This window comes from Simochromis diagramma, unplaced genomic scaffold (genome assembly GCF_900408965.1).
Source record: "Simochromis diagramma unplaced genomic scaffold, fSimDia1.1 OVJJ01000165.1, whole genome shotgun sequence".
Lineage (NCBI taxonomy): Eukaryota > Metazoa > Chordata > Actinopteri > Cichliformes > Cichlidae > Simochromis > Simochromis diagramma.
The window spans coordinates 2,372,447-2,390,010 of NW_024387467.1; the positions used below are offsets into that span (position 1 = coordinate 2,372,447).

Consider the following 17,564-nt stretch of genomic DNA (forward strand, 5'->3'; position numbering starts at 1 on the left):
TCTACTGAAGCAGCAGTTTGCTGTAACGGATTTGGTAACATTACAAAGACGGACAGCCGAATATTTCCTCAGACCTGGAAACCCAAGCTGAGCTGAAACAACAAGAGTTAAATCAGATGTTTTATTTAATAAGTAAAACAAACATTCAAATGGTGTCATTAAACCAGGTAAACGTGCAAAAATAAATGCTGAAGTGCAAGCTGTTAACGATTAAACGTGCAGCTAAGAGAAGAAGTGCTTCTTTACACACTGATGAGAAACAAAACTTCCATACATCCACACAACATCAGGGAGAAGGTTTTCCCAGAAATGAGATGCCGGGTGTGAGTAGAAGGTGAAGCAGGACGTTTAGTGCATGCGTGGCTCGTCAGCCTCTGTTCCACTTTGCTGTGCCTCCACCTCAGCACTGCTGTCCTCACATACAGTAAACCAAACGGATCATGTGACGTGCACTCGGTGCTCAGCGGTCACACAAAGTGCTCACACTTTGCCAGAGCTTCTCTGTCACCTTACACTCCCTCACAGCCTCGTGACACAGTAATCTGGATCACTGCAGGCGGATTACTGACTTAAGGTCCACGGGCTTTAGTGTCAGCTGTGGATGGATAAAAATACCCAGCTTGGCCTGCAGAGGGAGTCTCACCGTCTGTGATCTGATTTAAAGGCTAATAGGAGTTACTGTTGTGAACACACAGTGTGCGTTTGTTGTACATCATGGAGCTGATCATTACTGTTCCCTTAGTTTATTTCATAAAGAAAACTAAAAGGAGAGAAACGCTGTTAAAAGTACAGTCACTCGTGCCCACCTCCACTGACCCCACAACCTTCAGCGGGCCACAGTAACCATGAAAGCTGCTTCATATATTCACCACACAGAGAAGTTCCTGTCTGATAATCCAAAGCTAGTAAAGCATGTTTTTCACGTTCCCATTGAATCAACACGATGTTCAGTCAAGTCAAGCAGACACTGCACTGAAAGGTCGTTTGCAATAACGATGGATGAAAATAAACTGGGAGACATACGTAGTGCTCCACCACATCCTGTGTCAGTACTGATCTGACCCAAAGAAGTGGCTCCTGGCTCTGGATCTAGAGGCTCTCTTTGACCCTCCCTGTTGCTCTTTATCTTTGAATGAAGTGCTGTGGACGATCTGGGATGTCCTGTCACGAAGCTTCTGCAGTTTGGGCTTCATCCTGCTCAGTGAGGACTTCCTCCAGAGGGGCATTTCCCTGGGTTGGCCCTCACTGTCCCCAGAAGCACAATCGTTGGAGTTAAGCTGGCTGAGGGGCTTCATGTTAGAGACCCTCCAGCGTCTTCCGTCCCTGGGATGAGAGTTCTCACCTGCAGAGCACTCACAGCCTCCAGCGATGCTCCGTATCTCCACGCTCACGTTGTCGGTGAGGTACTGGCAGGCCTTCCTCCCACTATAGTCTCTGATCTCCACGTCTGCATTGTAGGTTCTAACCAGAAGCTTGACCACCTCCACATGACCGTGCATGGCGGCGATGTGCAGAGGTGTGTAGCCGGTGCTGGATCGAATATCAATACTAACAGAAATGTTGTGCAGCTTGGCAAAATTAATAATCATGGCTATGAGCTCAGGCTTGCCGTGCTTGGCGGCCCAGTGCAGGCAGGTGAAGCCAGTCACAAAATCCTTCTTCAGGATGAGGCTGGGTTCTGCGGTGAGGAGGCGATGCAAGCTGCTCCACTGCCCGTCTGAAGCGCACATCATCCACTCGTGCTCCATAGGCTCCAAGGCTACAGCTGTCCTGTCTTCGTCCAGGGTGGAGGAAACCATAGAGGTGGAGTCAGCTTCAGCCCTGCGGGACAGGTAAAAAGAGCGCCGAATCCCTGAGGAGCTGTTCATCATGACCTCTAGGAAATGCTTGCGACTCCCTCTCGGGGTGCTGCTATCGTCGCTTCCAGACAAACTGTGCGTATCTACGCGCTCCTCCTCCTGTGACTCCGGCGGGCCAAAGGGAGACCTGTGCTGGGACTCTGCAGACTTTCTGCACATGGTCACACTAAGCCCCTCTGCTGCGCTCAGGCTTTCCTGCGACTCAGCCTGCTGCTCAGCAGCAGTAAGTACCTGCCCCGTCCTACCGGTGTGTGCAGGCCCGGGTACGCTAAAGAAAGATCTCTCTGGAGCGAGCGGCGACGCTTCAGCCACTGTAATTTCTGGTACGTTGGGCTCTTTTCCAACCGGCTCCTTTCTGGACTCCCTGTCGTCTCGTCTGAAGCTTTCCCAGTTTCCCATCGCCTTCCAGCTGCTGTCCTCTGTACAAACACACCGAGGACACTTTGTCCTGTCAAATTCTTTCAGTGTTGAAATTATGCGGAACTCTGACTTGGCTGTTATTTCCGTAACCTGAACCAGGTGTTTCTCCTCACTTCTTGTTCCGCGGGCTGGCTGTAACGCATCCACTAAAACTACTCACAGCTGTGATTCACTGGACTTCTACTTTTTAAGTACCGATTGCGCCAAAGCACCATTTTTCTTTGAAACAGGCAGCGCTTATAAAACTAAAATACTCGCAGACTTTTTATTTACACGTGTACCTGTGTGCGTAAAAACCCACGACGGAGTGTTAAAGCCACATTAGGAAAATATTATCGCTCAGTTTGAGAAGAAAATCTCTTGTAGAGCCTTTTTTCAAGGCAGTAATACCCGCAGGACTGGACCCCACCCAGTGTTTACTGGACAGGATACTGGGACTAAACCAGAACTGATGGATGTCTGTGCCGCACTCACAGCATGTATTACAGTCTAACCTCCTGTTTCTAACGACTTTACTATAAAGCTTTTTCGAGGGAGATGTTATTATTTTAAGTGAAATAGTAATTTGGTGTATCATGTTAATAGTTCCGTTGGATACTCTTAAAGCACGTGTTGGATCAATAAATACTGAAATCTGTTCCGTCGTTGCTGTTTGTTAAATCCAGAAACGTTATTTCACTTTCATTCTGTTCCAGCCGTTCTGCATATCTAACAAACCTGTTGTTATTATGCGTTTGGAGCCAGCCCTCTGTGTAAATATTAATGTGATTGGCCTTATTATTCAGAATATTTCGTTTTGCTATTAAACTAATTATCTCTCGCTTCACTGTATACATTGTTTTATTGTTTTACGAAGCAAACCTCTGATATCTGCGCAAAATGCTGAAGCGTTCTTGTCCTGGTGATTTTCTCAGAGCCGTTTTCCTCGTAGCTGAGTCAAGTTAATTTTTAAAAAGTCAGGTTAGACAAATAACCAGTTTAACCTTTTCTAAAAACAATACCTGAGAGTAGCTATGAAAATATTCTGATAACATTTACATTTTCTTTACGGCTGCTCATAATTTTACCGTCACATTTGTTCATTCTCCTTTTTTGTAATTCGATGAAGTAGGAACTGTTTTTTAAATCACCTTCAGTCATGTATGTATTATTGTAGGGTCTGCCTTACAAAGCGCCTGAGACGACTGCTGTTGTGATTTGGTGCTGTATAAATAAAGTTGAATTGAAAATCTGTTTGTCTTCTGGGATTCTCTCACTTTGTAAATATAAATAAACAAGTTGACCTTTTTCATTACCTGAACAGGATTTTTTTTCACCATCATTTAAACTTTATGCGTTAAATTTCCACCATTTGTGTCAGAGAGTTAGTTCTGTTCCAGGTTTGAAAGTAATAGTGACGCCACAATGATCAATAATTTTTATATTAAGGAGTGCGCATGCGTCAACCGGCATGCAGCCTGTTTCAGTTGCTCCCGCTTTTCTCTCCATACTTTGTCTTACTTTTAGTTAAAGTACTCTGATTCAGATGAATGGCAGCTGCAGAGATGTTGGCTTGCGACACATTTAACAAATATCTTGGGTAACAAACCAAAAACTAATTCTTGATCAACAATTTCATTTGGGTCTGATCCATGAAAACCAGCTTATTATGGGGTTAAAATGACCATAAACCAATTACATTATTATTATTCAATTAAATTCAATGTTATTTATGTAGCACCAAATCACAGCAACAGTTGTCCTGAGATGCGTATTAAAAGAATCTTGTTTGGATTGTGTTCATGGTATGAATAGGAGACTACCACACCATTCATCAGGGCCACAACTAACACCAGCTAATGTAAAGTCATCTGGGTATTTTGCTTTTAGATCTCCAATAACATCTCCAGTAATATCTTGTTCTTAGAGTCTCCATTATATCCACAAACATTCAAACGAATAAAGACAGACTGTTCGACATTCAAAACTGCAGAAATCCAGTTTGTTTCCTGGGAAACTGTTCAGGTGTACGGCTAAATAAAACTGTCCCTCTATCATTGATTACTCCAAAGGTTTGAGTCTTCCTTACTGGAATTAATTTTATTGTAGAACGACTCAGAGTTCATCATTAGTTTACTTCAACATGATTTCTTCTTGAATCAGTCGCACATGAATATGACACAACATCTCCTCTTAGTTTCACAGGGTTACCTTTTCTCTTCACGACTCTTCAATCACAACATAATCTAAAATCCCCTTTTCAGTCGTACATGGTAAAGTCGGGGCTTCTCATATATAACACACTATCTGCTGCGCTCTCACAGCAGTGATAACAATGCTCCTGGGAGTCGGGGTCAAAAGGTCAGGCCTACAAATCCTTTCCATCACTCAGTCTACATTTCTCATTCATGACTTTGATTATATTCTGATTAGGATTAACCATGATTCAGCTACACGTTGCTGCTGCCACCAAATAAAACCATTCTGATGGTAAACCAGCAAACAGTGTCCAGTTAAACCTACTGATCAAGACGTTATCTGTGAAAAACACAGTAAGTGTTAAAGCGCAACATTTTGTGCTTCCCTCAGTAACACGGTATGCTAACCAGCTCCATGTGAGGCGTTCGTCCATTTACAGCTGGAGCAGTTTTGCTTCTTAGTGCTTGGGAGTATAAATCTATGAGACGTGTGTGGACGCTGCGCTCACCAAACCAAATGAAGACGCCACAGACATCAAACTGCTAATAACTGACAAATGCTTTATTCCTCCCATGTTTGGGGCCTGCTTTTGTTACAGCTATGTACACATGTCAAACACAAGTGCTGACAGTACTGACGTGATTTTCAGAGACCACACCTCCTACGGCACCTCCACCACCACATCGTGCCTTTAACTCACCTACTCCTGCCAGGTTTACAATGGTAAGTATCAAAAGTGTAAAAATCTGCTGGCATCATCCACACAGAGGTGAAAACAGCACCAGCCATGCTTTCAAGGCAGCTTATAAAATAGAGGTTTGACTAAAAACAAAAAGCTGATCCAGGTCACTGTGCTGTTTCTGTCAAAGCCTTCAGAGCTGGCAGGATGTCGTCTAGGTGGCTCACTCCTGTAACACACAGAGAGAAGAGCAGCAGTAGAAATCTCAGGCTTAAAGTCAGCTCGGCCAATCCCAGCCCAGGATCGTCTTAAAATCACATGACAACGAGCAGTTCACAACCAGTCAGTGCTTGGAAGGCACCCAACACCACAATGATTCTGACTGCGAGCTCCTGGAAACACCACGATCTGTTCATCTTCATGTTTCCTCAGTAATATTGGATGAGAGTCCTGGATTTATTTCTACCAAGAAGTCATTTGTAAATAAAATAAATAGAGTTGGTTGAATTTACCTAGAGTCTGTAAGATTCCTGTAACCAGGGCATGGAACGCAGGGAAGAACTCCTCGTGCTGTTTCACCTTCATGATGATGCTGAAAAACAGGAGCAAAGATTGAAGCAGGCCTGAGCAGCTGCCATCTGGTAGTCCAACTCATGTGTGAGAAAAGCAAACCTGTCAATATCAATGTCTCCCAGCAGCTCAGGGAACCTCGCCATGCTTTCAATGGAGGACACCAGTCTGGACACATGCTTCACAACTTCAGCAGGAGAAACACCACCGTCTGACAAAACCACAGACAGCCCTGTTAGTCTCATGCTGAATGATGCTGAATGACAGTAATCCACACTCAGTGTAATATGGAAGACTCTCCTGATTATGGAAGCAGCATGAAAAAGAAGCCGTTATGAAAGCTACTGCTGTGGTCAAGGTCAGGAGGAAGATGCTTGTTCGTAATCGAGAACAAAGAGTCACAGCCAGTGGAGACATGACACTAATCTAACCACACAAAAACAAAGATGACGATACAGTTATACAAATATTCATTTTTGTCAGTCGGCCCCATCTAGTGGCCAAGGCGTGCATTAGGAGATAAGTGTAGGTGATGCTACCTGCAGGGAGTAGCAGTGTTTGGCAGGTCCAGGCCTCTACAGTCACTGCTCTTATGTTCCAAACACTCATTGTTTTCAGTTTACTCTGGACAGTGTGTGTGCCAAGAGTTTTAATTAAGCACTACTGTGCAGTACTTTGGAATATCTTGGATGTGAAGAACGAGCAGTTCACATCCACATGTTTATACAGTCAAACAATGGATTATCATGAGGACATTAGCACTAGTACCTCCTCGTACAGGTCTACTCTGCCTCCAGGAGTGAGTTTACTTATTTTAATGACTCTTAGTTACTTTTAACTTCAGGGTTTCAATCCAAACAAAGGAAAATGTGTCCAGGAGTTGCTGATAGAAGCCCAGACTGTCATACTGCATAAATAACATCCATAACTAGGCAGTCTGTGTAAGTCACCTAGATCAAGGATATCTCGAAGGTTCCTCATGGCATTGGTCATCTCTCCCAGTTTAGTGTAGACCTCATTCATACGGGGGTACACTCCTCTCAGAGAGGTGACGTCAAACAGCTTCTGAAAATGAGACACCATGGACTCCAGAGTGTGTCGAGTGGGGCTTCTGAGGACCTAACAAGGAAAGAAAACGCTGCAATAAGCAGGCTTCTCTGAAGTATACGCTCAGACATGTGAGCCACCGCGCCCTGCAGTGTCATTTACACAACAGCCTGATAAAGTAGTACAAACAAGAGTAACAAACTTGTACCTTATCATCAGCCGAGGCATTTTCCAGCATGGCGTCTACAAGCAGCAACATGTCTCCAACCTCTGCTGCTTCGTCAGTGTTATAACCACCATCGCATGGTTGTAAGGGCATTAGTCTGACAGACAGTTCTTTTAAACTGCACTGAAGACCCTACGTACAAGCACGCATGCACAGGAAGTTCATCTTCAAAGCAAACGTCACATACCTAACCGAGGGCTCGAGATGGTTTGGCAGGTTGTTGGTGTTTACCTTCAGCAGATCGAGCTGCTCTGCCCACACTTTCAGTGTAGACAGGACATCCTGGAAGTCCGGTCTGTGCACTCTCAGAGGACCTTTATGATCAGTTACAACTGCACTGATCTCATTCAACAGCTGAAATTTCAGGAAAGAAAAGAAGAAATATTTCTGGTATGTCAGGAAAAAAAGGCTCAAAGCAGTACGTGCCCGAGACTACATCAAGTCACACTTACATGATGATAGTAGACACACAGCCGGGCTTCCTTGGCTGGGTCACTGATGAGCTCGCTAATCTCAGCTGTGCCGTCTTGTTTTGGCGAGCTCCACAGGAAGTTGGCTCTGCGAATGAGAAATGAGATGAACTCCTGGATACAGAAATTCTGTTTAATTTCAGGAACAGGGGTCAAATTCACTTTGGTCCTCTTCACACGGTTAAAGTCTGGACAGCAAAAAACTCACGAGACTCATATTTAAAGACTATTTGGAGGTTTTTGTTTGTCAGTGGGAGTTCAGTTTCTACTTAAATTGGATTTTGTGTCTATCATGAGTCACAATGCAGTGCATGACCATTTCTAATGGAGTGTGACTGACGATAGGGCTGCTCAATTAATCGAATTTTAATCTAAATTACGATCTGGGCTTTCAACGATCATTAAAAATGACTGAGCTGATTATTAGCCCCTCCCTCGTGCTTTACAGCTGCCGTGAATACTCAGAATAACACCTCTGAGCGTATATTGGGTTACATCAAGGAGAGGCCTGCTCAGAATAACACCTCTGAGCGAAAGTAAAAAAAGAAAAAATTGACACTCTGACACTGCTGAAAAAATTACCATCATAATGCAGCTACCCCTTGGTGCCAGCTGTGGGCTCAAGGCTGGAGCTGAACAACAACACCCTGATAACGACTGTGTTGAGTCTGTTCCTTCCCTTTCCCTGCAAGGCCACCTGGGTTGGCTGGAAGACTGTTTACTTAGCCTGGCAGGGCGAAGGACACTGTCTCAGCTGAACTCTGGACTAGGGCTGCCATGATTAGTCGACTAGTCACGATTAGTCGACTATCAAAATCGTCGACGACTAATTTAATAGTCGACGCGTCGTTTGAAGCTTTGTAAGATCCCAAAAGACGCAGGAATAAGTAGCAGGATTTAAGAGTGTAATAACGGACTGAAACAGAAGATGGCAGCACTGCATGTACAAGGATGCCAGCTGCCGTTAAACCCCGAAGAAGAAGCAGCTGTGTCCCAGAATTCATAGCGCAGCCCAGCTCAGTTTCCAACAATGGCGGCAGCTAGTTAGTTTTAATGTTACTCTTATTATTCTTTCTGGGTCACAAAATAAACGTTTAACATATTTTCAGGTGAGAATGTAGCTGTGTAAACCTCAAATATCTGCTCAGTTTATCAAGACACCGCATATTTTCAAAAGCACTCCGACGTTTTCGGAGACGTCTGTTACCCACTAGCTCGATAGCTAGCCGGGGGCAAGGTCACTAGAGCCGTGAGAACACCGGACTCCCGGCTTCAAACCCACCGCCGTCTTTCGCTACTCAGGTTAAACATGATATATGAGTCACTTAGATAACTTAAAATGTTGTTGTTTGGCTTTTTTAGTATTTTATTTGTTCCTGAGTAAATCGGTTTGGCTGAGGTTAAAGTTATAGTTTTTACACAGCTGAATAAACGTCAAGCAGACAGCTGATCATCAGAAGTGTGAGATGCTGGAGAGTTTACTCCGGTGTCCTGTTATATTTTAGATAGCAAGGAGTTTATTAAACTTCACCGAAACAATCTGCAAATTTAATTAAAATTCAATAAACTATCATCTTGTCTTTATTTTTAGTTAGCACATACCCGTCTCCCCAATGTGATGTTTGTGTATTGTATGTACGGTCGGCAAGGTCTGTCATCTCAGTTGTGGGCAAAAGACCTGCAACTGACAAATAAAGGCCATCTCATCATCTCTTTACTCTCGCGCTGCTCCGTGTGGCAAATCGAGCGCACCTCTCTGCGTTTCGAACACGCGTCACAACAATTAAGCTGGGAAAGCGAAGCAGAAGTTATTTGGAGAGGATAATGGCTGCTGAAGAAAGAATGCCGTTGGTTGAAAAGAGGTAAAACGACTTCAGTGGTGTGGAAACATTATGGGTTCGCGGAGTCAGACGTGGATCAAGTAGATATAGTGTGTCGTAGCTGCACCACAGAGCAACAATACAAATTTATTCAATCATTTGAAGACCGCTCACAGTGACATACGATCAAACAATGAAGGAGCATAGAGAAAAACTCCCACCAGCTCCCAGAGACACCAGGAGATAACAACGCGGTGACGTTTATCCTCGAAAGACCACTGCTCAATTTCATTTATTTTTTATATTGCAAACATTTGCACTGTTATCAGTATTATGGCTTTATCTTTAAAGCCATTATTCAATACATTGTTATTGTTAAATAAATATCGTCAAATAATCGAGATCTCAATTTCAGTGAAAATAATCGAGATCATTTTTGCCATCGAGCAGCCCTAACTGAGGATCTAGGAGAGTGCTGTGGAGGAAAGCTTGGAGTTTGTAGGTATATCTTACAGGAGGGAAGCGATTGCAGCTTCTTACATAGTTACTGAAACTTGCTGAACAAACTGGGATGATGAAAATGTGCATGAATGATGAGTTATTGTGACATGATCCCCAAAGCCTCAGAGGATTTTTCATAGTGACCGAAAACAAAACCAGGGTTTAACTGGTAGATGGACTGGTTCTTACAGAGCGCTTTTCTACTCCGAGCACTCAAAGTACACTCACACACATTCAGACTCCAACGGATGCATCGGAGAGCAAGTTGCAGCCACAGTGGGCACGGGGCCCTACAGTGGGCCTGGGCCCTACAGTTATTATTGAAATAATCGCTGATTAATCGACTAATTGAAGAAAAATTAGGCAAATTCGTCAACTATCAAAATAATCAGCAAAGCGGTTGCTGATAGGTTTTCCGTCTCTTCTCTGTATTATTGTGGGGTGTTTGCTTTACAACAGTAAGCACCTTGAGGCGACTGTTGTTGTGATTCACTGTTATATAAATATATAACAACACTTCCTCCTGATACCAGGACTCACAGTGGGCCATAGAGGGCCCAAGGCTGCTTAAGAACAAGCTGCTCTTTACCACATAACTGACTTGGCAGATGTTTACACCCGATTCCCCTCCCAGTACAACCTACAAGGGTTTTACAGTATTCACTGCCCTTCACTGGCTCCACATTTTGTCATGTTACAGCCTTGTTTGAAACTGGATTCATAAAATGCAAATTCATAAAATAAATAAATGTAACTTTAACAAAAGTGTTCATCTTTTAGTCTGTGAAGGTTGTCAGTCATCCAGGTCATTGAAGTCTAAGGAGCTCGGAAAGTAAAGGGTCTGGATTTCTTTGAAGTAGGGGTGGGCGATATAAACGATATACGATGGAAACGATATAAATTTGGCCAACGATAGAGATTTTGACTATATCGCTCTATCGCGATAGCGCATGTTGATGATGTCATCAAGCTGCGCCTGTTTTGGTCGAAAGCATCGCAGCGGCTACAACCATTATCATCTGCAAATTATGCCGACAGTCAGCAAGATGAGCACTTTTGAAATATGGGGAAAGCCAAAAACTGCGCTTCCTCCACTTCCGTAACATTGATTCATTAATGTTGAATTCTCTCGCAGCTGCTCTGTTCCCATGTTGTTGCAGTATATTAATGACTAACCTCGTATTGTGGATGAATAATCTCAGTTGTTCTCCTGACTGAAGTTTGGCCCGTGTACAGCATCCTGCTATGCGACTGCATTTGTCCCTGACCACCAGAATCACTCATGTTAACTTTTATCGAGTGGAAAAAAAGTTGGTGTTCATCCTCCAGCTTCACTGTGCTAATGTTATGCTAACATAGCTGTGTCGCTAGCAGTCACGTAGCACAACATTATATACCAGCTAGTCCAACTTCAGTAACCCCACAAACGTCACTGCTGTTTAGTTTTCTGTCTTCATTTATGTTGGAAGTGGTAGCAGAGCTGTACGTTTGAATTAGTTTAAAAAAATCTCTGTCAGAACATGGTATGAAATGTTTAGATGGAAGCTAGCGAGCTAACTTCCTGCTAACTTCTAACTCCGTTAAATGTAATAAATTCTGTTTTCATGGATGCCTGGATGTTAAACTTAATTATTACACCTGATAAAGCAGCAACGCTGATGATTTAATTAAAAATGAAAGAATTTAGACCGTTTTTAACTCTCAGTGTTTGTTTGACTTTGGGACCTGAAGCTGACGGAGTTTTGGACCCAGATTACTTCGTGAAGCTCCTCACTACGGCAGCCGTAATGCTCTGACCATCCATCAAGCAGTGCAGCTTACCAAAGTTGTACTAAAACATTTTTAACAGATTTCTGCAGCCAAAATCGGTTCGAGGTCAGTAAGCACAACCAGAATTCATACATGAGGCACACTCTCGATTTTTGAGAAAATTAAAGGATTTTAAATAATGTGGAAAATACGTTATACAGAAGAAAAGAATATATCCTGATATATATCGTTACCGCACATGCTTCAAATTATATCGTGATATGAATTTTAGGCCATATCGCCCAGCCCTACTTTGAAGGTGTTTCATCTGAGAAGTTTCTTCAGTTCTAAGAGGAGGAAGTGGAGAGTCCCAGATTTTATTACACCAGTTGCTCTTAGAACTGAAGAAGCTTCTCAGATGAGAGGTGAAACACCTTCAAGAAACTTAAAGAAGTCCAGAAGCTTTTCTTTCCAAGCTCCTTAGACTGCTCATCTTTTAGTTTCTACAACTTGGAGTCCACCTGTAGTAAATTCAGTTGACTGGATACATGTTGTAAAGTAGCACACTTGTCTATATAAGATCCTATAGTTGACAGTGAATGTCAGGGCACAAGTCCTGAAGTCCAAAGAGCAGTCTGCAGACCTCAGAGACAGGACTGTATCGAGGCACAGATCTGGGAAAGACTACAGAACAATCCCTGCAGCACCGATGGTCCTAATGAGCACAGTGGCCTCCAGATGGCTCTGAAGCTCAGACCTGGGCAAAGGTTTATCGTCCAAAACGACAATAACCCTAAGCCCACAGCTGAGATAACAAAGGACTGGCTTCAGGACCCGTCTGTATATGTCCTTAAGTGGCTCAGCCGGAGCCGAGATACAAATCCAACTAGACATCTTTTGAGAGATCTGAAACTGCTAGCAGCAGCCAGTACTAGCCCTCAGCCTCCTAACAGTTTCAGAATCGCCTTGTTTTAAACTTATTGCATTCACTGAATTTTCAGAAAACCTGACCCCTGACCTTGAAGTCGAGGTCACCAGGATTCAGACTAGTCTCTGATTTGTTTTTATTACATGAAACTATGGTATCAATTTGAAAATCCTACATTGCATTGTTCTCGAGACATCGCATTGACAATGTGACGTGCACTGACCTTGGGTCAGATTGGTCTGTTTCCTCCAGGTTCTTCTGCTGGTGCTCTGACTTAGAGGGGTAGAATGAGGCCAAATTTGAGGCAATCTGAGGTCAGATTAAGCCTCACTGACTCAGTCAAACTTCCCCAAAAACTCACATCATGTTCCCGTCTGCATGTCTGAGCACGTCTGGGGCACGAGCCTGACTTTTGAGCACGGGCCCTGCTACAACATGCCATGTTTGACTGATGTGGATACGCTCACTTTGACCATGTTGTAGCATTATTTGATAGAGCCCTCCTCTACAGATCTGCACAACAGTATGGCTGACTGCCCTCCCTAGACAGTCTAGAACAGACTTTACACACCGTTCAATGATCTTGTGTGTGAGGTTTTCAAATATCTTACTGTTGATCTGCAGGAGACCTCTGCTGGGAGGCTTGATGCTGCAAAGCCAATCGCTGCTCTTCTTTTTTGGTGATGAAATGGAGTTTCCTCTGAAGCTGGGTTGCCTCCTCTTTCTGTTTCGACAGCTTTTGCTCTAGAATCTCACACCGTCTCTGAAAGTACGCAGAAGGTTTTTCTTTTACCAGTACACGGAAACTGCAAACCACTGAAACATAACATTAATGTTTAAATGTCTGCTCTATAAGAAAACATGCAGTCGATGAAAATAAACACCTACACTCATCTTAAAGAGTTCAGGGTAGCCTGTTAAATGTTTGGGAAACAGCTCAAGGTTCAGTGTTAACTTTGGTGACTCGCGAATATCTTTGTTCATTACAGATAATATGTTCACATCATGTAAACTTTAGCAGACACCTGGAGACATCTGCTTATATGAACTATAGTGTTTTTTCAGTGTTTTACATGCACAGAGCTGTTCAGCATGACTAAGACTTCCAAAAGAAATTTAATTTACTTGGTGCCGAGTTGTAAGAAGTAACTGTGGCTTCGAGTGCTTGTGCCGTTTGTTTTGACTCTTTTGTTAACGGGAAATTTAAAGACAGTGAAATAAAAAGCTGAACGACCCACGTGTGCTTCCAGTTTTTCCTTCTGCAGTTGCTGTGTGTGGCTGTGCTGCTGGACTGCCTTGCTAAGGTAGCGGTCCTCCAGATCCTGGACTCTGGTCTTCACCTTGTCCAACAGTTCCTCCAGCTCTGTGACCCTCTGACACTGCTGAGCTGCTCGGCTCATGTGCTCCTGAACCTCCATTCTGACGACACACAAAGCAAAGCATCTCTGCATCTGCTGACTGCAGTTTGTGTAGTCCTGAAGGCCCTGAACGGCTCGCTAAATACTTTATGACAACATGACTTCAAACTTCTACGTAAAATTAGTAAAACAGCATCAACAAGTTAAAATCTCAAAGGGTGAGAAAACAAGAGCACATGTAGCCAGAAGAATGTGCCAGACTCTTACTCTGGATGGCATCACCATGTCGTCTAATAACACTGTGAGGAACCTTGGAGTCATTTTTGACCAGGATATGTCCTTCATATTAAACAAATATGTAGGACTGCTTTCTTCTATAGACCTCTCTGCATTGAATCATATCTGTTATTAACCTCTGTCTCTCTTCCACAGCATGTCTTTATCCTGTCTTCCTTCTCTCTCCCCAACCAATCACAGCAGATGGCCCCGCCCCTCCCTGAGCCTGGTTCTGCCAGAGGTTTCTTCCTGTTAAAAGGGAGTTTTTCCTTCCCACTGTCGCCAAAGTGCTTGTTCATAGGGGGTCATGTGATTGTTGGGGTTTCTCTGCTCTAATTTGGAGTCTTTGCTTGAGAATATAAAGCGTCTTGAGGAAACTGTTATCATTTGGCCCTATAAACATAAACTGAATTTAATAGAGCTGAACTGTTGGAGAAAAGCCAAGCACCAACAGAAACTGCCCGACACTTGGTGAGCATACATGCTCCATACAGACTCCATCTCAGCAGTGTGCCACCCAGTCTCACATTTCATGCCTGTACTGGTCTGTGAGGATCAAGAAATGTGTGTTCCTGATACTCATCTGATGTTGGAGAAGTTAAATGACAGCAGGACAGGTGGTCTATACAACACTGCATATACATTATTAATATCCAGCAGTAGCATTGCACATGTGTCACTGAAACAGACCCCAGCTCTCCTAGCCACGTTACAGGACAGTCTGAGGTTCAGTCCAGTAAGATGACATTCGTAACTGCAATAATGTCCTTGGGGTGGGGGGCTATTTACAGTTTCCATGTTTAAACAGATAGTTACAAACATGTTTCACTGAAAACATCACTAAATAACATCCCAGCACCACTTAGGATGTTTCTTACACAGTGCTGAACTTACTTGAGCTGGTTGTTGGACATGACAAGCTCCTGGATCAGGGCCTGCCTTCTCTCTGAGTCTGTGAGCATCACCCTCAGAGTTGTCCTCAGCTCAGCAGCCGACTTCTTGTCCAGAAGGACCAAATCTGCAAACACACAGGCAGCCGTATACATTACTCATCAAATCACACTGACAAGCCTCTTAAAGCCAAACATTTTTGCTTAAAACTCAAAGTAGAATTTATAAACAAGTAAACAACAAAAAGACCATTAAAATCATTCTTTTCATTTAAAGTTGCATGTAAATTAAATCTATTGACATTTGACACAGTAACTATATTGTTGAGCCACTTTAATTTTATACACTCTGTCCTTAGTCGTCTTCAATTCTGATTTTTGTTTCCATGTATAGTTGTTACAGTCTTCAGCCTGATACGATTGTTCACTTTCGGCCACCGTAACACGTGACCTTTGATAAAGTCTCGTACTTTTATTCTTACCTGCAGGACTCTTATTCTCAGCGGGATCTGCAAAAAACACCGGTTTAAAACCATGATGTTGTAAACGTTTGTTCACGTCATCCCACTCCACTTGTTCCTGCTGCAACACACACAAACCGTCACTGACAGCGGAGTTCAACACTTTGCAGTTAACACAAATACAGCTCTACCTGAAACTGCTTGTAGCTCCACAGATAAACATATGTTTGATTTCTTGACTGTAAAGCATAAGTAGTCCTGAAGTCCATATCCACGCGTAAAAACGTCCCACTCAACGTAAACCCAGCTTTCATTAACAATGCAGCTCGTGTATCGGAGAGCGGTCGCTAAGCAGTGTATGAAAGGCGATCCAACAACCCAGCAGCCTCGGACCACCTTAATCATGCTGTTTTAATCACGTAGCTTACCTGTTTCATCGGTTCGGTCTGCAGAAAGAAATCAACAAGTGTCCAAAGGGCTTCAGTGAAAAGCTCTTCTTTTGGCGTCTCAACACAACTCGGTAACCTTCGTTTAATGTATTCTTTAATCAGCCATTCACATTCATTCACCTTAGACTTCCTACAGTGGTTAAATTAAGTCCTTACTGTAAGTATTTCCTGTAGAAAGTCGATAAATAAACGTCCACTTAAAAATATAATTGTAATCGAGCAAACAGGCACAGACTGTGTTAGCAGCACTAGTAGCTAACAAGTTAGCGTTGGCCCTGAACGTTAGCTTAGCAAACGTAGTGAACAAAGAAGGCTGGTTAATTTAGTATAAGTTACCAGCTGTTGATGTACACTTTGCTAATTTTTAGACATCTCATACAGAAAATATGCTCCTTCCGTCATTCAAATAAGTGCGCGATGATGTCACTATAGTAAACCAATAGGAAGTGGTTATTCGACTTGTTCACCAATCAGCTTACACAAAAAAAACTATCCGACAGGGTTTTTTTTTTTTTCAAACAAGTGTAACAACTTGTTACACTTGTTTGAAAAAAAAAAAAACAAAACCCTGTCGGATAGTTTGCTTGTTACTAACAAGCAAACTATCCGACAGGTGTCGTGCCAAGGTAGGTATCCCCCCCCCCCCCTCTCTTCTTCTTCTTCTTCTTCTTCTTCTTCTTCTTCGTCTATCTTGTCAAACTTTTACCGCCACCTTCTGGGCTGGAGTGTGGATCGGAACAGTTTTACACCTATGGTCTCATATAAATACTTATTGCTCTTTAAAAACCCAAATATTTCCATTAGTTCCTTTTAAAGGATACTCCGGCTCAGCCCCTCACTTCCTGGCTGCTAAACAGGCTTGGGAAAGAGACCTAGACCGCTCTATAAAAGGTCCAGACTGGCAGGAGATTTGGGCCTGTGCCTCTAGGATATCTGTAACCAGGATAAATCGTTTCAGTTCAAAATTGTGTGATGTATTCTTTAAAAAGTAAAACAGATGTAAACCTCTCCCCTGTATGTTGGAAGTGTATTGCGGGGGGGGGGACTTTATGCATTGTTTTTGGTCATGTGTGAAAATTCTAAAGTTTTGGTCTGATGTTGCAACGGTGCTTTCAGTTATTTTCATTCCTGCTGTTCCTCTGGACCCTCTAGTTCTTATACTGGGAGTAATGGACAATCTGGTTTTCTAAGGCAAACACAAGAGGCTGTTCCAGTAGTTATTTTTCATCCAGAAACAATATCCTGCTCCTCTGGGGCAGGCTAGCCATCCCAACTAAGAAATCCTGGCATAACATTGTACGGACTGTATTCCCAATGAATATATAACTTGTATACTCAACTCCACCTTGGACTCTTTCCACAGGCCTGGGACCCATATCTACGTTGGACCTGTACTGGCATCCTCCTTGTTGCAGGGCTTTCCCAAACTGAATTAATTTGCCTGACTGTTGGTCTTACTGTGATTTGTTTTGATTCCTGGAGGGGTTGTGGTTTACCTCAACTGCCTTGTATGTGCCTCAAAACAGCCTGAGCTAAGTTCTGGTTTTCTTTTCTTTGTCTGTTACTATGAAAAAAATCCTAATAAAAATATTAAGAACAAACAAAAAAAATCAAATATTTCCCTATAAACTACACCACCTGTGTCCCTTTGAAATATTTCTTTTACCCTTAATTGAACTCTAT

The 17,564-nt window shown here is 43.0% G+C and overlaps 2 protein-coding genes across 6 annotated transcripts; both read right to left on the reverse strand.

Moving 5' to 3' along the window:
- Positions 1 to 102: 102 nt before the first annotated feature.
- On the reverse strand, positions 103 to 2,785 carry LOC120723375 (ankyrin repeat domain-containing protein SOWAHC-like). Its single transcript, XM_040014796.1, has one exon. It carries the CDS (start codon positions 2,256 to 2,258, stop codon positions 1,047 to 1,049), a length of 1,212 nt encoding a protein of 403 aa, XP_039870730.1. The 5' UTR covers positions 2,259 to 2,785; the 3' UTR covers positions 103 to 1,046.
- Positions 2,786 to 4,997: 2,212 nt separating this feature from the next.
- Positions 4,998 to 16,450, reverse strand: cep70 (centrosomal protein 70). 5 transcript variants are annotated; one of them, XM_040014793.1, is made up of 13 exons: positions 16,038 to 16,450; positions 15,861 to 15,957; positions 15,454 to 15,553; positions 14,976 to 15,099; positions 13,686 to 13,866; positions 13,059 to 13,210; positions 7,432 to 7,537; positions 7,211 to 7,333; positions 6,962 to 7,111; positions 6,657 to 6,825; positions 5,809 to 5,917; positions 5,649 to 5,728; positions 4,998 to 5,365 (listed from the first exon to the last, which is right to left on the reverse strand). In XM_040014793.1, exons 2-13 carry the CDS (start codon positions 15,867 to 15,869, stop codon positions 5,304 to 5,306), a joined length of 1,365 nt encoding a protein of 454 aa, XP_039870727.1. In that variant the 5' UTR covers positions 15,870 to 15,957; positions 16,038 to 16,450; the 3' UTR covers positions 4,998 to 5,303. The 5 variants fall into 5 exon arrangements, with proteins under 5 accessions (XP_039870727.1, XP_039870726.1, XP_039870725.1 ...); XM_040014792.1 differs by having other exon boundaries at positions 15,861 to 16,450; XM_040014791.1 differs by lacking the exons at positions 15,861 to 15,957; positions 16,038 to 16,450 and adding an exon at positions 15,624 to 15,833.
- Between the last annotated feature and the right edge of the window lie 1,114 nt (positions 16,451 to 17,564).